The 22,803-nt window shown below is 44.2% G+C and overlaps 2 protein-coding genes across 5 annotated transcripts in view; one reads left to right on the top strand and one right to left on the bottom strand.

Moving 5' to 3' along the window:
* Window positions 1-17,608, top strand: part of LOC106583024 (ataxin-7) — a 44,925-nt gene extending 27,317 nt beyond the window's left edge. For 3 of the 4 annotated variants that reach the window (XM_014166763.2, XM_045705503.1, XM_014166762.2), the window contains 8 exons: window positions 6,462-6,714; window positions 8,058-8,341; window positions 9,070-9,152; window positions 9,308-9,576; window positions 9,709-9,877; window positions 10,079-10,200; window positions 12,338-13,430; window positions 13,660-17,608. In XM_014166763.2, the coding sequence (XP_014022238.2) occupies window positions 6,462-6,714; window positions 8,058-8,341; window positions 9,070-9,152; window positions 9,308-9,576; window positions 9,709-9,877; window positions 10,079-10,200; window positions 12,338-13,430; window positions 13,660-13,677 (2,291 nt within the window). In that variant the 3' untranslated portion in view covers window positions 13,678-17,608. Of the gene's footprint in view, window positions 1-4,141; window positions 4,420-6,461; window positions 6,715-8,057; window positions 8,342-9,069; window positions 9,153-9,307; window positions 9,577-9,708; window positions 9,878-10,078; window positions 10,201-12,337; window positions 13,431-13,659 lie in introns of those variants that run through there. The other variant, XM_014166764.2, reaches the window with a different exon arrangement.
* A 22-nt stretch (window positions 17,609-17,630) lies between these two features.
* LOC106583025 (26S proteasome non-ATPase regulatory subunit 6) lies at window positions 17,631-21,717 on the bottom strand. The gene is made up of 8 exons (XM_014166765.2): window positions 21,414-21,717; window positions 20,884-21,089; window positions 20,487-20,632; window positions 20,030-20,249; window positions 19,693-19,801; window positions 19,388-19,556; window positions 17,985-18,062; window positions 17,631-17,917 (listed from the first exon to the last, which is right to left on the bottom strand). Exons 1-8 carry the CDS (start codon window positions 21,556-21,558, stop codon window positions 17,821-17,823), a joined length of 1,170 nt encoding a protein of 389 aa, XP_014022240.1. The 5' UTR covers window positions 21,559-21,717; the 3' UTR covers window positions 17,631-17,820.
* Window positions 21,718-22,803: the final 1,086 nt, after the last annotated feature.

The following is a 22,803-nucleotide window of genomic DNA, read 5'->3' as shown; positions in this document are numbered from 1 at the left end:
AACATTGTCCCCAAGAGCTGATCCAGTATCGGGTTTTTATATTTTTTGGTTATATAGCTCTCCTGGCGGGAAAGGTTTGGGCAGGGAGAGAGCTAGAGTTGGGAATTGCCAGGGACCTCACGATACGATATTATCACAATACTTTGGTGCCGATAAGATATGCATTGAGATTCTCACATTTTCTTTATGTATTGTGATTTATTGCGAAATATTTGTCTGCTGCAGAGGGACAAGATAGTCATGAGAAAACAACATGTTGTCATCAGTCCAATTGGCTACCTTTTTAAAAAGATGGAGAATAAGCTATGAAGGAAAAATAGTTTTGGTGCTGCCAACTAGAGCATAAAAAATATTGCAATATTGTCAAAACAATACGATATATCATCAGAAATATCCCAATATGTAACTGTATTGATTTCTTTCTCCCGTCACTAAAGAGGACATTCTAGACTTGTGCTTTGTGGAAATCTGCTTGGCACTAATTTCTGTCAGAATGGCAGAACTACTCTGTGTGTGCGCATGTTCAAACACTATCAATGTCAGGAGGATTAAAAGCACACCTCCCGTTCTCCACCTCTAACATGAGAAAGGAGCACTCTGGCCTTTTGATTTCCACCGCCTGAGACATGTTTACAATTCTCCTGTTAATATTTGATGTGCTCCTCCGAGTCCGTTCCTCTGTGTGAGTGCAGCCTAATTGATTGTTTTAGCATGTTAAGCTGTCCCTGAGACGTCTGAAGATGTCTAAAACCTACGAGTTTCCTTCTCCACGGTGTGTGTTCTTAAACTGGCTCTTTGGCCGGAATGCTGGAAGGAATTTTATTTATTATGAATTTCAGAATCAAGGGATCGTTTTGCTGTGTATCTCGTTAAAACTAGCCTGTTGAACCCTCTGTGCACGCACTTGCGGAACGCGCACACACACACACACCCCTGTGCTTCAGTGCAGTTAAGAGAACTGCTCTCTCCACAGACACCAGACACCAGTGAGTGCCAGTGAGGTGGTGTAAAATCTAAACTCTCTCTCTCTCTCTCTCTCTCGTTAGTTCCTCTCCACAATAAGCTGCTAAGCATCAATTGGCATGTATGATTTATTAATTCCAGCTGTTCTTTAGGTAAAAGTTTGGAGACTTTTTTTAATTGATTTCAGTGCGTACACTTTTTAGGCCTCCCTCCACTCACCGTTACCGTTGATACCTCTAGTAAAGAAGAGCAAGGAACTATCTGTTGTTCCTTGAGCCATTTCAATTAAGGGTTTTTGTCAATGAAATAGCTTAGTCTAAACTGACAAACTTATGTTATGGGTCATTCTTGAATATTTGATAGTTTTATCATGTTTTCTAACACATGGTGTGTATTGAATAGGTCAGTGTTCCGACTCCTCACAACATTGACAGAGGGAGGGCGTTGTAATGTTTTCGGCTTTGAGGCTTTAGTATGGATCTTTCCATCCTTATAAACAAATGAGTTTAGAAAATGGCATGCAAGCAGTTTGCTTTTTAAACTAAATTGGAATATTCATCTTCTAGTGTATTGTCTTCCTGTGGTTGTCAAAACCACAGCCTCAATGGCACATCCTTCCATTTCTACTCTGGGCTGGTCACTTAAGTCCATCTGTGTCCCAATATGCATACATTACTACACTGCACTTTATGCTGGTGTGGACATTGGGATCCATACCATTTAAAATGGTTGAGTCAAGGCCACAGGGCTTCAAAGGAATCACTACTGTCCTTTTACTATGGGGTGTTTGTTTCTTTCTCAGCAGAAAGATTGAATGAAAAGCTAGGCCTATAATATTTCATCACTGGTTGTTGCTGGTTATACAGTTATCAGGATTGGCCACAAGAGGGAGACACAATAGCACTCAAGTGTCATTGTGAACACTCATTTGGTCCTGTGTCAAGAGGCAAGACAGAGCAATCATGGACTAATGGCACATGTGAATAGAGTAGCAATTACAGAAGTTCATGCTTTTCACAAATTGAGGTTAGCCTAGTGCTGGTGTGGTCGCACCTGACTACTATAGCTTAGTAGTCCACTAACACAACTTTCACCGTAGATGTTGTGCAATAACATTAAATCAGATGGGATCAATCTGGCTTGTATCATTGTCTTAAGTCAGATAGCGCGACTATTCCACCTGCACTGATCTGTCTCGTATCTGGTAAAGGGATAGATCGAAAGTAGTTTGGCTTTGTGCTATCTAACGTGATAAAATATCACCTCGGGGACATCGTGCTGCTGAAAAACAGTCTGAATTAACCTAAGCTAAAACTATAAATATGTCAATGTTTTACATCTTTTTTTAAAATATCTAACTGAAGATATTTGTGCCTCACCGAGCAGTATTTCTGAAGTTTGGCAGTGGGTTGAAAGCTAGCATAAATTTGACCAACATAGCTTGCTAGCTTAGCCAGTCACTGAAATGATTCCGCTAACCAACCATTGCCTATTTCATGGAGAGTTATACGATACCAAAAAAAATGAGGAATTATGTTTTCATGTTTGAATGATGTATGGTCGGCAATCCCAACATTTTAGGATGAGTTCCACGTCCAACAAGACATCGGTTGAGGGACGAGCGTCGATTTGACATCGGTTGAGTGTCTTGATTTGACGTAAGACAATGGTCTTGGATAGCTCACATCCACTGGTACCACAATCAATCACATGTATTTATAAAGCCCTTCTTACGTCAGCTGATGTCACAAAGTGCTGTACAGAAACCCAGCCTAAAACCCCAAACAGGGGGTCTCATTGACTTGTAGAGCTAGACCAGCCGTTATGAAGTTTCATAGTAGGCCTGTTCATTCATTAGTCTTCCAGCGTACAGCGTGTGAACGCAGGACTCGGCAGTGCCTCTCTGAAGACTACTGGACTTGCCTGACCAGTGAAACATTAGTGGACTTGTCTTCTATTGAGTAATGAGCTCATCTCTGCAAGGCACCAAAGACAAATCTTCATTTTTTTGGCCTGTTTTTAGTCTGTGTGGTTTAAATGACTTTCATTCCATGAAGCCACTGTGTTGCTTTGTTGTGCTGCTGCTGGTAGGAAAGGCTGAGAGAGTCCGCTGAAGGTCAGTGCACTGTGATTCTATATGCTGTGATTCTTCTCTCTGAGGGCAGCTCCACTGAGCTTAACACCATCTAGACTGTTTCACCTCATTCTCCTCTATTGTTTGAAGCCCATCCATATGTTGTATGGCAGGGGTAGGCAACTAGATTCAGCCGCAGGTCGATTTTTGTCAAAGGTGATGGTCGGGGGGGCGGAACATAATTTACTAATTTGTATAATTTTTTTAATCAACCACAACTAAGCCCAAAAAGAGATTTGTATTTGAAAATAACTATAATTTCCTACCTTGATTACATTGGCACACGATCACATGCATGCATACATACAGGTACCTGGCAAAATAAAGAAAAACACAAACACAGTGTCTTAATTGGGCCGCCACGTTGTTTATAAACAAAAAACGGGTGCCAAAAGAAATCCCCTCGCGGGACAGTTTTGGCCGTCAGGCCGCCTGTTGCGGTCCCCTGGTGGATGTGGCGTTTTGACAGTGGAGTTACATGCAGAGCTATATGCTCTGAGGAGAACAGGCCTGCACTGTTGACAGGACTATGCAAAAACACCATCCACACCCTATGATCTCTAAAGCAGATCTGATTTTCATTAAGTGACTTCTACGATGGGGTTGTTTGGTTATAAGAGGATATTTTAAGGCCCATTCCTTTTGATTGGGCCTTGCTGTGTTATGTGTAGTCTACCCTGAGTGTACACTGTGTAGGCCTATGCTGTGCACCGGGGCCCACTATCGAAATTGTTCCCCGGGCCAGCCAGCCTGTCTCCTCAGTAGCCAGGGATTCCACGGCCCTCTAGAGAGAAGATAGTGTGAGAATAGACCATAATGCTGCACCTCTTCATCACTGGTTTCCTGTTCTACTGCTCTGCCAGGACCTCTGTGGCTAGCTGGCTCTCTCAGCGTTTGGCAGGCATTGTGGGAACGTCACGCTGGGGAAGCCTGCTCGCGCTTGCGTGTGGGTTATTCAGCGACGTCTGAGCTGGCTTGAGCAGCAGCGAAGGGTTGAGGGGGTGGAGAGGCCGGGTGCTAGCCTGTTACCAGGAAGGCAGTGTGTCATGGGCGGGAGGGTAGGAGAGTGAGAGGCCCTGGGGTGAAATTCCAGCTTGACTCCGGGAGGGGCTTTGTCACAGCAGATAGGCTGGGCTGGTTTTGTGTGTGTGAGGAGGGAGAGGAAAGGCCTGGGGTTGTTGCTCTGTTAGCTAGCTGGTGTAGTGTAAAATTGTGGGTGTGGGGCTGGGAGTGGCAGCTGTGCATTCTGCCCTGCTCTGTTGCTGCTCACCCACTGAGACAGCCTTGGCATGCAGCCCAGACCTGCATGGAGTTAGCATAAGGTTAGTTGGAGTTTCGTATATATGTCTGTCTGTCTATCGATCTCTCTCTCTCTCTCTCTCTTGTGCTTTCTCTCTATGCTCTTATTTCTCTACTCTCAGTTTCCTCTTCACTGATTGTATGTATATTTCTCTCTCTCTCACACACACACACACACACACACACACACACACACACACACGCACAGGCACACGCACACGCACACGCACACGCACACACAGACACAGACACGCACACACACGCACACACACACACGCTTTTCTTCATGACGAGAAGATTAAACCGGTTTTGTTGTGCTGGTTGGGAGGAGGTAGCGTAGTCAGTGTTTCTGTAGTTCTCTGGCTGTAAAATAGTCAGATTAACCCTCTCAGGACTGGCCAAAATTCAACTCCAGATGCGAGTTTTCAGTTAGTCTTCAGCTCACTTTCATTTCAGTGCTCTGCTCTTATCTAAAGAGCTGTCTCTCTCACAAGCCTTCTTTCTTCCTCTCTTACTGTAGAACTTTCATTTTCTGTCTTTGTTTTACTTTCACGTTCTCTTCGTGTGTGTGTGTCTGTGTGTCAGCTTATGGGGGTGTGAGAGCTGCATAACATTATAAATAACTGTCCAGGTTAAATACTGCAGTACGGGTTGGATTGCACAGAGCCCTTTGTCCTGTTCAGCAGCTGCTGTTTCTTTGTCTTAGTTGATTTATTTTCTTCTCTGGTGTCAGTATTGTCTTTTAGCAGTTATAGTATTCTCAAGCGTTCCATTCTGGCTGACAGGAAATCAAGCCCTTGGCCCGTGTTTCTAGTTCAGGATGAATTGGCCTGGATCAGCAAGGCTTTCTAGTCTTTGCTTTTGAAGCTGCCTGCTTTTGACTTTGTTTAGGGAATGTTTACCCATGATTCCCTGCACATTTATAGCAAAACTATTACTGTCCAAAGGCCCGTTGTTTCAGGAAAAAAAGACCACTACTACCAACTTATGGGTTATGTGTCGACGTCTCAGATTGCTTGTACAGTGTGCCTTCAGAAAGTATTCATACCCTTTGACTTCAAAATGGATTAAATATGTGTTTGTCTCACCCATCTACACACAATACCCCATAATGACAAAGTGAAAACAAATGGAAAATTTATTGAAAATGAAATACAGATATCTCATTTAAGTATTCACACCCCTGAGTCAATACATGTCGGAATCACCTTTGGCAGAGAATTACAGCTGTGAGTCTTTCTGGGTAAATCTCTGAGCTTTGCACACCTAGATTGTACAATATTTGTATTATTTTAAAATTCTTCAAGCTCTGTCAAGTTGGTTGTTGATCATTGCTAGACAGCCATTTTCAAGTCATGCCATAAATAAATCCCAACGCGGTTTCCTTCTTGTCTGGCAACTGAGTTAGGAAGGACGCCTGTGTTGTTGTAGTGACTGGGTGTATTCATCAAGTTTAATAAATAACTTCACCATGCTCAAAAGGGTATTCAACGTTGCGTTTTACATTTTTATCCATCTACTAATAGGTGCCCTTTTTTGTGAGGCTTTGGAAAACCTCCCTGGTCTTTGTGGTTGAATCTGTGTTTGAAATTCAATGCTCGACTGAGGGACCTTACAGAAAGTTGTATGTGTGGGGTACAGAGATGAGGTAGTCATTCAAAAATGATGTTAAACACTGTTATTGCACACAGAGTTACTCCATGCAACTTATTATGTGACTTGTTAAGCAAATTTTTACTCCTGAACTTATTTAAGCTGCCATAACAAAGGGGTTGAATACTTACTGACTTGAGACATTTCAGCTTTGTAAACATTTCTAAAAACATAATTCCACTTTGACATTATGGGGGTGTGTGTGTGTGTGTGTGTGTGTGTGTGTGTGTGTGTGTGTGTGTAGTCCAGTGAAAAATCGAAATCTCAATTTAATCAATTTTAAATTCAGGCGGTAACACAACAATGTGGAAAAAGTCAAGGGGTGTAAATACTTTCGAAAGCACTGTAGGTCATGTGTCTGTGTGGACTGTACATTAACCCCTAACCTGCTTTTCCCCTGACCCCTATCTAGAGAGAAGACACAGCTCGTCCAGTAAGCCCACCTCCACCTTCGCCCCCTCCTCAGCCTTCCCCCTGTCTGCTCTGTCTCGGAGCAGGAGCAGTGGGACGGGTGGTGGGGGTGTCAGTGGAGGGGCCATGGGCCGCTCTTCCAGTGGGACCAGCACCTCGTCCAACTCCAAAATCCTCAAACCAGCCAAAGAGAAGCTACCAGGCATTCAGCAGAGACCTCACTTCCCTCCCTCACTTCTGCTCAACGACAAGATGTAAGTCATGTCTAGCCATGCTGGTGAACCATGCTGAACTTTAGTAAAATCTATTGTCATGTTGAACTTCAGCCTAGGGCTGGGCGATATGGGCCAAAAAAATCACTAGATTCCCCCCCCAAACATCTGGGCAATTCACGAAACAGTAGTGTTTTCTCGCAATAAGCTTTGTTGCGCAATTAAAGGTCACTGCATTTCTAACAGTCAGCAATAATCTAATGAAAGGGGCAGAGTTGGGACAGTTTTTCGTGCCCAAAGTCGACCTTTTAAAATGTTTATTTAATCCTGACCTTAACCTTAAAGGTAAACTCAGCGATATGACGTAGATGCGGAGGAGAGTAAACAGCATAGCGTGAACCCGTTCACATGTGCAGATACTGTGTGTGACTTTGAGAGCGAAGTCTTGCATCGCGCTCATCTCAATATCTGCAGTGCTGCTTGTGGCAACGTCATTTAGCTGAGTCTACCTTTAACCTTAACCACACTGCTAACCTTATGCCTAACCTTTAAATTAAGACCAAAAAGCACATTTTTGTTTTCATAGTTTTTCACAATATAGTCAATTTTGACCTTGTTGCTATAGTAACTAGTGGAAACTCAGTTGTGAGTGGCAGGGGAGGGGCTTGGTGTGTTTATGAGTGACAAGGTGCACTCAGGACAGAAAGAGACGAGGCCAAAAAGACAACATGAGAACAAGCGGACATAAACACTCATAAGAACAAAAAAACCTTGATTCTTGCGATAAAGCCATTTGGAATTGAATTGAATTCGATATGTCGGCCAGCCCTAGTTCAGTCCCCTGCCTCTTAAAGCCCTGCTTCACGTTTGATTTGATTCTCTGAGTTCTATCTTATCTCTTCATCTTAGGTCCTCTCCCTGCTCCTCTGAAGTCTAGCGTTGTCTGAAGTCTCCCTGTGCTACCCTCCTGTCTAAATTATCCCCTTAAAGAGTTAGTTTTAAAAAGAGATCCTTTATCCAACTCCATTTGCAACCACTCAAAACATGTTGGCTTTCTCCCTGGGGATTTGAACACATTTCATTTTTTTACATTTTACATTTTACATTTTTAGTCATTTAGCAGACGCTCTTATCCAGAGCGACTTACAGTAGTGAATGCATACATTTCATACAATTTCATAAATTTTTTTCTGTGCTGGCCCCCCGTGGGAATCGAACCCACAACCCTGGCATTGCAAACACCATGCTCTACCAACTGAGCTACAGGGAAGGCACACATTTCAAACTCTGTTCTGTTAAAATTAAACTATTTTTCTGAAGCATTTAATGCTGCTATAGATAAATGAACTCCCTCGCTTTCTCCTCTGTCCCCCTCTCTCTTCCAGCCTGACCCCTGCGGTCAAAGTGGATAAGATGCGTCTGAAGGTGGATTCGTCAGCCAAGCTTGTGCAGGTTCCCTCGGCCCACTTATTGTCCTCTTCCTCCAGCAGCACTGTGAGCTCCTCGTCACCCCTGAAGCCAGGCCTTAACTGTCCCTCCATACCAAAGGCTCCCCTGCTTGCCCCCGGCCAGATCCCCAACGGCAAGGGCCACCTCTCCCTCTCTGCCCTGGACAAGAAGCAGGACAACAGCACCAGTAGCAGACAACACCTCTACAAGAGACTGTCAGGTGAGAGGAGATGATAGGGGTTTATGTCTGTAGGACGTTTTGTTTTAAAGGTCCAATGCAGCCGTTTTTAACTCGATATCAAATTATTTCTGTGTAGCGATTTAAGTACCTTACAGTGGTTGTCTTCAATTAAAGAGCAATTTCTCAAGCAAGAATTTTGCTAGGACTGTCTGGGAGTGGTCTGAGTGGGGAGGGGAAAACTGAAAGTATTCAGTTAGTGGCATTCTGCCAATAACAGCTAGTTATGTTTCTCTTTTCCTTTCTACCTCTCCTGTTTTCTGTCTCTTCTTTACTCCTTCTCCTGTTCTCTCTCTCTTCTTTACTCCTTCTCCTGTTCTCTCTCTCTTCTTTACTCCTTCTCTTGTTCTCTCTCTCCTCTCTTCTTTACTCCTTCTCCTGTTCTCTCTCTCCTCTCTTCTTTACTCCTTCTCCTGTTCTCTCTCTCCTCTCTTCTTTACTCCTTCTCCTGTTCTCTCTCTCCTCTCTTCTTTACTCCTTCTCCTGTTCTCTCTCTCCTCTCTTCTTTACTCCTTCTCCTGTTCTCTCTCTCCTCTCTTCTTTACTCCTTCTCCTGTTCTCTCTCTCCTCTCTTCTTTACTCCTTCTCCTGTTCTCTCTCTTTACTCCTTCTCCTGTTTTCTCTCTCTCCTCTCTTCTTTACTCCTTCTCCTGTTTTCTCTCTCTCCTCTCTTCTTTACTCCTTCTCCTGTTTTCTCTCTCTTCCATCAGAACGTGAGTTTAATCCAGATATCCACTGTGGGGTCCTGGATATGACAGCTCGGAAGCCATGCACACGATCCCTAACATGCAAGGTACCAAGCCCTCCCTTCTGCCCCCTCTCTTTCTCTGTTTTGTGTGGTTAGGAAATATTCTTTGTCACATTTCCTAGGTATTTAGGCAGCCTTCAGATTCTCAGAGTGCAGCGCACCCTGACCTAACATACCTTTTGGCCTTCTCCTTCCCTCAGACACATTCCCTAAGCCAGCGGAGGGCAGTGCTGGGCCGGAGGAAACGCTTCGATACACTGTTGGCCGAGCACAAAAGCAAAGCCCGGGAACGGGAACTGCAGCACCCCCACCCCCTGCAGACCACCCCTCTCAGGGAACCCCACCCCTCCCCCTCACGACTAGCCCCCCACCACGACGCCCACCAGGTCGCTCATGGCAACGGAGCCACCGACGCCACCAAGCCTTTGGCGTTTGGCAAGCCCAAACCTCACAATCTTGGTCTTCCACGGTGAGTCACTTCATGTGCTCTTCCTGGGTTCTCACCATCCAACAACTACTTTTTGCAGTGTGATACAGCAAGTACCTGCATCCCTGATGTGTGTTCCTAAATCACTGTTTCCTCTGCTCTTAAACTGAACAGCATTATCTCGGATGGAGGTGGGGGTACCCCGGGAGACCCCCACCACGCTACGTCCGCTCCTGACGGGGGCTCCCGCCTTTCCAGTGACGAGGGGGAGAACGATGAGCGGGAGGAGGGCACAGACAAACTGGACTGTCACTATTCAGGTTACCACCCACGGCCGGCAGCTGTAAGTCCACTACAAATGAATTTTATATTCCAGGGATATGCTCACAACACAGCAACAATGAAACAACTGCATAGCCAGATGTGTGTGAAATCAGTCCTCCCATTGAGTGGCAGCTTGCACCGTGCATGGGAAGCAGCAGTATGTGTGTGATTGGTTTGTTAGTGTGTGTTTGTGTTAACTATTTCCCTCCCTGCTGCTCAGTTTTGTACCTTTGGAAGTCAACTGTTTGGGAAAAGCTGCTACTCGTTTGACCGGCGCTGGGATCGAATGCGATGTGCTCTTACCGCCATGATGGACAAGCACGTCAACACTCAGATGTGGAAGTAAGTCTGTGTACATTCATTAAACCAGAATTCCTTCCATAATACCTACCTAGTTCACAAACCGGGATAGGGCTGTGGTGGTGACCGTATTACCGCCACACTGGCGGTCAGGAGTCACTAAGGCAGTCAAATTCCACGTGACCGTTTAGTCACTGACCGGTTTAGTCACTGACCCCGGTTTAGTCACTGACCCCGGTTTAGTCACTGACCGTTTAGTCACTGACCGTTTAGTCACTGACCCCGGTTTAGTCACTGACCGTTTAGTCACTGACCGTTTAGTCACTGACCCCGGTTTAGTCACTGACCGTTTAGTCACTGACCGTTTAGTCACTGACACCGGTTTAGTCACTGACCGTTTAGTCACTGACCGTTTAGTCACTGACCGTTTAGTCACTGACCCCGGTTTAGTCACTGACCGTTTAGTCACTGACCCCGGTTTAGTCACTGACCGGTTTAGTCACTGACCCCGGTTTAGTCACTGACCGTTTAGTCACTGACCGTTTAGTTACAGTAATTAAGCTTCTCCAAGCTCTGATGCTGCTGATGGTCATTAGTAGCCTACCAAACTTGCTAACTGCCTGGTACTCAGCACTCTATTCTCCCTCTAATCACTCTGACATCAATGCAAATGTAAATGTATTTGAAAATCGAATCAATCATGAGAGCCCATGAGCTCATGTTACGCAACATCTCTATAGGCTAGGCCTGCTATATTTATTTCTCAACTTTCCTAATATTAAGCATATTGCTTAAATTTACAACAGGAGTATAGCCTACCTGGCTGACATGAAAATAACCACATGGAAAAGTGTCCTCCATTCACTATTGAAGTGTATAGAAGACATTTATTTTTTTCCCGCTGCCCCTGTTTCGATACAGGTGCATGATAATGGTCCATTCTAAATCAAAACAAATTTCACACATATAGGTGAAATAGGTCGACTTTTGTACTATGGGCGATAGAATATTGACATAGGCTTGTGCTTTTGCATCTTGTTGGCTGACGAAAAGTAAATGTGGACAGTTCTTCCAATATCTTCAATATGCGCCTCGGAATTGGATAAGGACGCGCACAGTTGCATCTCCGATGTGTCTGTCTTCGCTTGTAGCCTGTGAGAAAGACCCGGTCACGTGACGGAGAGCCATCTGAGTGAGAGACTCTTCGGATTGTGCAGCACACTCGGGGAGAAGGGCACAACGCAGCACTCCGGCCCGCAAAATGCATGGTTTTTGTTTTAGGGTGCATTACGGCCACAAAGGGGATGCCGCAGTGAAATTCGAGGCATTATCAAGTGCTTGTGAAATTGTTATTGAGAGACTATTGGAGTGTGTACAGCCTGCACAAAAAACAAAGCAGACCTCATGCCTTTTCAAGCGACTTTTTTCAAAACAGCCTTACAATGTATTAAAAATCAAAACGTATAGCCCAACGTTTGTAGAACAACTAAAGTTACATTAATAACTATAAATTAGGCATATAGGAGTACCTATTTCTTTGTTAACCGCTCAACACAGAATAGTGTGCGCACTCCCTCAATGTTTGGAGAAAATATTTATATTTTGTTCAGTTGTATTCTTCATAAAATAATGCCACGGAATTCTAAGCAGATCTTGTCTGCTAAATGAACTAGTGTAGCCCACAGCCATTTGGCATAGCCCAATCAGGATGTAACATAAGGACAACTCAGAGTATGCTATTCTTCTTTTCATCTGACTACATTTTCTTCATATCCTGCTTCTTCAGACCTGTTTTTAAAATAAAAATAGACCTGTTTTAAAATAAATAATGGATTTATTGTGAAGGTGTAGGCTATATTACATGGATTTATTCTACTTTTTAAATTGTCTTGCAGGCTATGTGTGGAAGCCAGGAGATGCTAAATGTCTTTATGTTAATTAACGGTCAATTACCGTGAGACCGACCAGTTATCTGCTTGACAATCACCGGCTGGTGAAATTTCGTGACCGCCACAGCCCTAGACAGGGAGCCAAAGTGTTGCAGGGTGGTGAAGGGAGATCTAGTGCTGTATGGGACACTACAAGTTAGCGGTTCCAGTGTCTCTCCAGGGCTGTGCTGACCCCTCTGTGTGTAAATGTTACTGATGGGGATGATCACAGTGGTCTGTTTGTGTTATAGAAAAATCCCTTTCGCCTTGGAGAACTCCTCCTCTTCTTCTTCCTCTGCGCCGGCCCACAGGACAACCACAAACTCCTTGTCCTCATCACACGGTAGCGCCCCTGCTTCGGGCTTCCTCAGCCCCTCCTCTGCGCCCCTTCCACCCCCCTACACTCAGTCCTACGACAGCAAGTCTGTGCTCTCGTACGGGACCACCTTAAACGCCCGTGCCTCCCCCCAGGGCGCGGCCGACCACCCTGCCTACAGCGCAGCACAGGCCAGACAAGTGTCTTCGTCGCCCCAGATGCCTTCAGCCCACTCCTCGGTCCCCTCCCTGTCCTCAGGACGACCGCTCAAGTCCAGATCCAGCGGCAAGTCCTTCAGACCCCGGGAGTCCTCTTCCACAGCTGCCATAACCAACTCCACCAGCGGGGGCAGCAGTGGAGGAAGCAGCAGCAGCAGCAGCCTCAGCTCGGGGAAGAAGAGGAAGAACAGCTCCCTCCCTACATCGTCTCACGCTACCACCTACTCCTCAGAGTCCTCTTCCTCTTCCAACACCACCTCTTCCTCCTTCAAGAAGAACTGCACAGTTCACAGTGGCAGCTCAGGGAGCACGTACCACCATGCCTCGCTAGTCCCCTCCTCCTCCTCGTCTCACAGCGGCGTCCACAGTGTGGGACTCAACTGTGGCCCCAACGCCCGGACCAACTCCCTCAGTCTGAAGGCAGAGCCGTCGGGGCCAGCGGGGTTGTCGGGGCCCGGGGTCAGAGGCCCCCCCTCGGGCAGCCCGGCCGAGTCCATCAAGAGGATGAGTGTAGTGATGAACAGCAGTGACTCCACCCTCTCCCTGGGGCCCTTTGTCCACCAGGCCTCAGAGCACCACAGCAGCTTCAGCCATGCCCACACTGACGGCCGCCTGGAGGGGAAGAAACGCAAGGGCTCCCCCGCTGTCAGCTCCATCAACAGTGGAGGAGGTGGTGGTTTAGGGGGCGGTGGCGGGGGGCCGGGCAGGCCCAAAGTGGCCAAGTCTCCAGCCATCAACAACATCCACAGCAAACATGGACGCACAATCCCAGGAGCCACGGGGCTCCCCAACAACTCCCTCATCCATCAGGTGGGTTGGACACCTCACACACTGGCTGCTAATACCTATCATCAACCAGTCAATCTCTTTATCTGTTGGGGAAATTCACTGTGCAGTCAGGACTTGTGTATCTTCAACATATGTACATGTGACCACATATAGACTTTAGACAAAACATTAAACAAAAGAATCACCAATGAATGAATGTTGTAATTTATCATCTAACTTCCCTGCCTTTCTCTCTCTCTCTCTCTCTCAGCCAAAGGCCCGCCCCTGACAGCGATGGCTGGGTTCTCTGTATGGAACCGAGGGGCGGATGAAGAGGAGGCAACCTGTGCGCTGCTCTGGACTGCACAAGGCCTTCTAATACGTTACTCTCAGCTTCCCAAGATCCTCAGGGTGGAGATGATCTGGACAGCCCAGTGACGTCACTGTTATCGTCTATAGTGTAACTATTCCTCCCAAAGCCATGTAGGAGCGCCATGTGGAGGTGGCAGGCGTTAACACCCGGGGTGGGTCACACTTGGCCCCCTGTCAGTCAGTGTACCGAGGTAGATCTTCCTATGGGGAAGACAGGAGAGAAAAGGAGGAAGTAGGAGCCTGCCTGCCCTTTGACCTATTGTTTAAATTCCAGAGGTACGGAGGAAGGGAAAAGTGCTGGCACAACAGCCATGGCACTGCCCACCAACCGTCATGACGCAGAGCCACTGGGATTGACTGGAGAGCCCTCTTGCCGCAATCTGTTGGCTTCCGATGATCTCTTCCGTGGTGTGTGTGTGTGTGTGTGTGTGTGTGTGTGTGTGTGTGTGTGACTTTAGGTTCTACTGGAAATTCAAATGTACACCTCCACGCCTGAACTCAGAAGCCTTGGAAGGAGAGGGCAGGATAAGGAAAAACTGTCAGTTGCAACACTTCGAACACAATCACATTGTTGTTTTTTAATCCTTCCACTACATTTTGTCGGTTGGTTTTAATCCGTGTGACGTGTGCGTACATAACGTCAGGTTATGTATAGTAGCCAGAGATGAACCACATGAGGAGCAGATTCAGTCAATTCTATATATGAGTTCCATACATGACCCAAACAATTATGCAAGTGTTACTTTTTTATGTTTCTTATGTTTTTCACTGAATTTAACTACAAAAATCTGTGTGGAGATGGGGAAGAAAGTAAATTGTGCATGCATATGTGAAAAAAGGATGCCTGATACGACAATTTGATTGAACGGTTGTGAAAGAGGGACTACTTGTCTTGAGGACAAGTGTTAATTCCTACAATATTTTTATCTTACAAATGAACAGCTACAGTAGACCTAGCCCTAACTGTGAACAGCACTAAACAAACACAGACCCACTACTTGCTTTAGGACATTTTAAGTCGGGCTTATTTGCCCCAAAAGCTAGCCAAAGGCAGCCATCTGTTTCTCCCACCCTAGTCTGTAACCACTATGCCAGCTTTGGCTATTGGCTATTAGGATTTCCATTCCGGTACCTTCAGTTATGTCACAATACAGTGTTGTAGAGGGGTTTGTCATGACTCGCATCACACTTGTCCTTCGTCAAAGCACGGAGTCTTAAACTGGCAATACTTCTCCGTCTGTCTCTGAGATGATGCTCCTTGGGATCGTGTTTTTTTGGGGGTGCGAGATTCATGGAGATGGCTTCAGAGTAGGTTACTACTTTTTGTAACTCCTGTAAATTTCGTAAACTCCACTGATGTCAGGCAGCGAGCTTAGCTGAGGAGCCGAGTATTTTCTATCTTACTTTCGCTTTTTCTTGTATGAATTGAACAAATATCGAAGTATCCCTATTTCAGAATACATATTTTATTAACAAATTGTACATATTGAAATATGTATTTTTGCACAGGCATTTTCTTATACAATTTTTTGGGGTACAATTGAGATCATTATTATTTATTTAGTAAATGAAAGAACAAGTTTAAGAACTTAACTTATTTGAAGTGGTTCACTGCCAAGTCTATAATGCAATAGGCCTATAACTAGAGGTTGAAGCATCTCATGAATCATGTACTGGGATCCTTTAAAACAGGGGTGTCAAACTCAATATTGCCCCAAGGGCCACATTCGGTCTTCAACAAGGTGAATGTAGGTGTATTATCATTTCTACACAGTTTTGATTTGGTTTTAGTCCTTAAAACAGTGTTCCCCAAATTTGGCCCAGGGGTGGTTTTATTTGGTCCCTCAAGCTTTTTACATTTTATTTTCATTGTTGGACATAAAAGGTAGTAAAACCACCAGGAAATCAGCTCCAAGTGATTTTAATTTTGGAAATCTGCTCCCAAGTATTCCCATACTTAGACACCTGATCCTATATGAATATAAGCAAGGTTTGAAAGTATTGTTTTAGTCAAACATGATATGTTTGGGCTTCTTGCGGTCAATTAGCAATATACAAATTTATTATTTTTATGTAATTATGTTCCGGCCCCCTGACCATCCGCTCAAAAAAATCGGCCCACGGCTTTATCTAGTTAATGATCCTTGTTTTAAAGTACATTGAGTTCATTTTTTGTTTTGTTTTACTCAAATCATCCACAGGGTGGATTGGACCCCCCTCCATATGTTTGACACCCCTGCTTTAAAAGGTAGTGTTGCCACTAGCATGTGTTTGTGTGACAGACAATACTTTGTTTTTAACTATCCAAGGTCTCACCTGTGCTTTTTAATATTTTCAAGTTGCCTCTGAATCAACAAAGAAATTATCATTTTATTTGACCCAAATAGCCTGTGATTCTGAAATGTCCCGCAGGCTGAAAGCTGTCTAAGCGATTTCCATGGATTCAATAATTTACCTTTTTAGATGAAGACCTTGTAACATTTCATAATTTGAAACACTTTCCCTTAAAGCTGAAGGGACTTAAGCAATCATTAAAGCAAGGAAGATGAACCCTTCAAACAGTGAAACTGCTTGCATCATTGTTGCCAAACATAATTTGAAGCACAGCGTTTTAAGGAAATTCTTAGTTTGCAGCTTTTAGAAATGCTGAAATAAGAAAGTGCCTGCATTTGTTTCACACTGACTGTTTGAGGACAGAGCTTTTTTCATTTCAGTTTTACCTTACTTGAATGTTCAAAGTGTTTTAGGAGCTTGCTTTTAAAATATGCCTATGAACCCTAAATGTGGTAAAAACCTGATAGCTTGTCAGCTAGCTGGTATGAAATACTTCGGGCTCTATTCAATCCGTATCGCAGAAGTTCAGCGTTACATCATGATTGCTTTTAAATTTCAATGTTCCCGCATTAGCGGAGACTGCATTCACGGTAAACGCTGCATGTTTGCCTGGCTACCCAAACTCCTTGCTCCAAACAGCCGCTATGCCACACCCACGGATGTTTTTCTTCTCCGCAATGAGTCTGGATCCGAGTACCCCCCTGACGATTTCTAGAACGTAAACAAAAAACTAAACGTGCACCCCTTGGTGTTCCGAGGATGGGAAACGCTGTTCTAACCTTTCTGGTCCAGAGCCAGAACACGTGGGTAATGCAACGTTTGGAAATTCAGCATTGGCTTTGATACTTTAATTGGGTAGAGATGATCCAATCGCTGAGGACTTTTTGTACACCACCAAACGACTTCAATGATGGTAGTGTCATACTGAAGTATGTGTCGAATGAACTAATTAAGTTTGAGTCGTCAGTCAATGCATGTCGGCTCAATCGGAAATGACCTTTCTATTGCCCATCAGTAATGCTTCAGCGATCCACATTGAATAGAGCCTGTAGTGTTAACCTTTTTTTTTTTATTAACGTTTTCCAGTTAAGAGACGTCTGAGATCTTGGTGCAGACCAGGGGGTGTTGAAGCTCCCTGGTCGGTTATGAATTGTTTAACAGGTTCAGTAAAGTGTTTTTGTTTACCCTCAACCTCACTGACAACGCTGACCTTGTTTCCATATGATGGAAACTTTGCAAAGCTGTTTTTATCAAGTACCACAGCCTTGGAATGTGAAAGTGAGACAGAACACAGCTTGCGGGAGGAACATATTTTCAGTAGATAACTCCTATGTAAGAGCGTGTATAGTATTTTTTTTTAGAACATCAGAATCATTTGATCAGCTGGACTTGTGTATTGGCTGCTATGTAATTCATGAACAAACATGGTAGGTTAGATTTACTTAATATTTAAGATTGTATAGTCTTTGTTTTGTAACATGTTTCTGTAAATAAATAATTTATACAGCTATTTATACAGAAGGAAAAAAAGGTCTGTTTCTTTACTGAAATGGTTTATTTCAGAAATCACTTTCATCCATGTCTGTATCAAAGGAAAATAATAAGTCACCAAAAAGAATTTATTATATACACTAAGGATCGCTTCTTCAGACAAACTATTGGTGTGGATACTGATACAACAGGGAAAACCCAGATCTCCCTCCCGAAGGTAACACTGCACTCCATGTTACATGTTAATAACTCGGGACAGCTTCTGGACACGGTTGAGCAGTAGGTCCCCTTTCTTGATTGTCTCCTGGTACTGCCAATTCTTGCTATCAGGTCTGAAGGAAAAAAAATACAACACTGAGCTCTGCCACTTTTACATGCATGTGAAAATGTTATTCTTACCTGTTGGTTTCCACAATCTCGTTTACTTTGTCGATTTTGCAATGGAGGCGACCAGCAGCTATGAATCGGGAGAGTTCCCTGAGAGCGAAGGAGAAAAAGTTTCTGTACCAGTGTAATCAAGACCAATAATCATTGTCTTCTGACAGGAAGCATCATTCCTATGTGACTCGAAGTCCTCGACCAAAGGCGTAGTCGCTGATTTAAGACAACCTCCAGGATGAGCATTAATAAACTCAGCAAAAAAAGAAACAACTTTTTTAGGACCCTGTCTTTCAAAGAATTCGTAAAAATCAAAGACCCTTCATTGTAAAGGGTTTAAACTCTGTTTCCCACGCTTGTTCAATGAACATGCATGCACCTGCGGAACGGTTGTTAAGACGCTTACAGACGGTAGGCAATTAAGGTCACAGTTATGAAAACTTAGGACACTGAAGAGGCCTTTCTACTGACTCTGAAAAACACCAAAAGAAAGATGCCCAGGGTCCCTGCTCATCTGCGTGAACGTGCCTTAGGCATGTTGCAAGGAGGCATGAGGACTGCAGATGTGGCCAGGGCAATAAATTGCAATGTCCGTACTGTGAGACGCCTAAGACAGTGCTACAGGATGGACAGCTGATCGTCCTCGCAGTGGCAGACCACGTGTAACAACACCTGCTCAGGATCGGTACATCCGAACACCACACCTGCGGGACAGGTACAGGATGGCAACAACAACTGCCGAGTTAGACCAGAAATGCACAATCCCTCCAGTGCTCAGACCGTCAGCAAGAGGCTGGGCTTGTAGGCCTGTTGTAAGGCAGGTCCTCACCAGACATCACCGGCAACAACATCACCTATGTGCACAAATCCACCGTCGCTAGACCAGACAGGACTGGCAAAACGTGCTCTTCACTGACGAGTCGCGTTTTTGTCTCACCAGGGGTGATGGTCGGATACGCGTTTATCATCAAAGGAATGAGCGTTATACCGAGGCCTGTACTCTGGAGCGGGATCGATTTGGAGGTGGAGGGTCATCGGACTGAGCTTGTTACAGGGAAGACATCCTCCTCCCTCATGTGGTACCCTTCCTGCAGGCTCATCCTGACATGACCCTCCAGCATGACAATGCCACCAGCCATACTGCTCGTTCTGTGCAGTACTTAATGCAGCTGATGGCCACACCAGATACTGACTTACTTTTGATTTTGACCCCCCCCCCTTTGTTCAGGGACACATTATTTATGTTACTCACATGTCTGTGGAACTTGTTCAGTTTATGTCTGTTGTTGAATCTTATGTTCATACAAATATTTACACATGTTACGTTTGCTGAAAATAAACGCAGTTGACAGTGAGTGGACGTTTCTTTTTTTGCTGAGGTTAGGTATTGTGGGTATGGGACAAGAGGTAGACGTGAGACTCACTGGTCAATGAACTCTGTACTGACTCCAAAGGCCTCAGCCATGTAGCCCAGGGTGAGTGAGCGGTAGGACTCCAGGAGCTGGCTGTAAGCATGGATACGCATCTCCCTCACGTAATAACGGTAGTGAGGGGCAAACAACCAGTCCTTCTTCATATCCTGCTCCACCGTGGCTGCAGAGGGGACAGAGACAAACAGGTTTACAACTAAGGAATGAGGTGAAGTGAAACATGCATGTCCACTCACTGGCTGCAGACATCAGCGTGCTTCGGCTTTACTTTTAGTAAGCCTAAACGAGTGGTGTCTCACCCAGTGACTGGAAGAAGACAGAGTAGCGACACTCGTAGAGGGAGAAAAGGTACTGGCGGACAGCAGGGAGACTGTGTAGCACCTCCAGGATCTCTGCTCCCTTTATCACCTGGGGGAGAGGGAGAACAACACATTAGTCCACAGGAGATGCTATATTTATGCTAGAACTGGAAATCTACCAGCTATATAAAAAAATAAGTGTCTTCACTTATTAAAAACAAGTTTGAATGTTCACGTTCTGGCATGTGGAAAGTATTGTTTTCTGCAAGCACACTGTCTTAAAATGACCAACTCTTGAATGACGTAGGCACATGGATGTACTGTTGATGCTACCAACCTTTTCTCTGAGGTCGGGCCTCTTCAGGGCAATCATGCAGACGTAGACGGTGTACGTGACGAAGGTCTTGTAATCCATGAGCTCGTAGGAGGTGAAGGTGGACACTGTGTCCAGGAAGAGCTCAGCAGCCTGTTTAAAGTCACGGATGGCCACACAGTACAGGCCCTGGTACACCTTGAGACGGTTCCTCCTGTCCCAGTCACCCCCCTCCTCAATAAGGCTGTGCAGACACAAACAAGGTCACTGAAATGACAATGCTTACAAAATACGAGGATATAGAAAACAATAGCTTACAACACATAAGAGTCAACACACTAAAAAAAACCCACCTAAACAGGCCTAAACGGTGCCAGTTACTGCAAATATAATTCTTAGAATAGATAGTGAGTGAGGACCCCTAATGGCATGGCATAAAGTAGTGAATGCAGAGAGAAGTAGCCCCTTTTAGGCAAACTACCTTTTAGCTTTCTCAGTGTTGCGTGTGATGAGGTCACTGTCCATATAGAACAGTCCAATCCTTAGCAGGTAGAACACAATGTCTAGTCGATGTCCCAGGGCCACAGTCTTATCAAAGGTCTTCCTGAAGGCAGTCAAAGCGTCCTCCTGTGGTATTAAAGTTAGTAGCTTGTTTGATTGAGCTAATGATGTACATGCATAGCTAGGTTGGACTGAAGAGTCCAGGGGATTACAGAGGCAGATTATTGCTTTATAAGTATAAAATGTGTAGCTCTACAATGAGCTATGGGCTGACACCGTGTTTTGTATGAGGTCAAATCATGGTACTAATAAATAACATGGTTTCGTACTCCATGGCCTCTGCTCTGAATGTAGTAGCTGATTAATGCAAAACTCACCTTATTCCCAATTCTGATTAGATATTCAGCTCTAGCCATCATTGCATCTCGGATTTCACTCTCCCCGAGGTTCTTCTCTGCATCTTCCAGGACGTCGTCCAGGCGTTTTAGCTCGTCCTCGTTGGCCTTCTTCATCTTATTCAGCAGGTCTGTGTCAAGCTGCCACTTCAGGTCTTTACACAGGCTTTCATAGTAAGGTGCCATATCTGTAACGAGACATCATCAGCTATAGTGGCTAGCTAGCTACAACTTGACGGTTGTAACTTTCTTTGGCAACATTCTAACATACATTTGTATTTAACCAGTATATTACCGTTATCTGTTTGAGTAGCTAACTAGCGAACTTAGCTAGTTATAATACCTTGTATTGAATAGCTAACTGACCGTTAGCAGTTTGATTTATGTCTGACAGTGACGCAAGTTAGAGACGTTGGTTACCCATGCTAGTTTGTAGACCAGAACTACCTTGTTATCTAACTAGCTAACGTTATTGTTGTTTGTTTATTTACGAGGCAGAAGCCAAAACTCACTGTTCTCTTTGATCGAGTCCATGAGCTCAGTTTTCACTTTATCATCTTGTCGGTGACCGTCCATCGTGAGCAGAAATTTCAGCTGTGCTATCCTAAGATCCGGGTTTTTAGGCAGACCCTCTTCTTCCAGGTTTTCCAACGGCATTTTGTCTTGTATAAAAGTAAAGTAATGAGCGCAGATATTTTTTGTTTGTGACAACAGTGTCAGAGGTATCTTCTGCTAGTTTGCTAACAATGACTACGGAAAACACTGGCCTGCCACTTCCGCTGTACGCCGCCGACGACTTGAGAAGAGAACGTCAGAGGTGAGAACGTCTGCCCTCGTCTGGCTAACGAAGGAATGTCCGCCGAGCACGCAAATAATACCCAATTATGTCATTATAAAGCAGGTCTGGAACAATTTATCACTCAAAAAATATCTGTATTTTGCCCGATAGTTTTCTTACTTTCTAAAACATATACAGCGATGAGTACTGTGTCAGAGATAGCGACTCAGGGGTTGAAAGGTAAGCTCCCTCTGAGATGCAAAACATGAATCGTATTCCTAAAAATATCTAACAAAGCAATTGTCTGGTGGACATGCAGACATAAATAAGTGTGTTACATGGCACTCTCAAGATACACAGAATGGAGACTTTGCTGAGACCTGGTAGGCACAATTTTGATTATTTAAAAAGGACATGCTTTTTCATATCTGTATTACTATATATAATTATTAGTTAATATGAGAAACAATCAAACTGTTGAAACCATGATTTAAACATATTTATAAACTGGCTGGTTCGAGCCCTGAATGCTGATTGGCTGAAGCCGTGGTATATCAGACCGTATACCACGGGTATGACAAAACAGTTATTTTTACTACTCTAATTACGTTGGTAACCAATTTATAATCTCAATAAGGTATCTCGAGGGTTTGTGGTATATGGCCAAGGGTGGCTATTTTGAAGAATCTAAAATCTAAAATATATTTTGATTTTATTAACCCCTTTTTGGTTACTAGATGATTCCATATGTGGTATTTCATAGTTTTGATGTCTTCACTATTATTCTACAATGTAGAAAATAGTCAAAATAAAGAAAAAGCCTTGAATGAGTAGATGTGTCCAAACTTTTGACCTTTACTGTATATATATATTAAGAAATTAACAAAACACATTTATAGCTGTAACTTAATTAATTGCTATATGAAAGGGTTGTAACAATACAATAGAGAGGTACAAATTAGACAAAAAACGGAATACCATGACTCAACTAAACAGGTGAGAGAAGTAATATTACGGTTGTAGGCTATCCTTGTCTTCTCCATGTGCCATTGTGAAAATGTAGACTAAATATGTGTAGGCCTATAACTGCAATTGTAAAATGTTTATCCTGTTTATGTTCTTTA

The sequence above is a fragment of the Salmo salar genome, chromosome ssa22, assembly GCF_905237065.1.
Source record: "Salmo salar chromosome ssa22, Ssal_v3.1, whole genome shotgun sequence".
NCBI classification, from domain to species: domain Eukaryota; kingdom Metazoa; phylum Chordata; class Actinopteri; order Salmoniformes; family Salmonidae; genus Salmo; species Salmo salar.
This window is presented reverse-complemented; position numbering and strand designations above follow the sequence as displayed.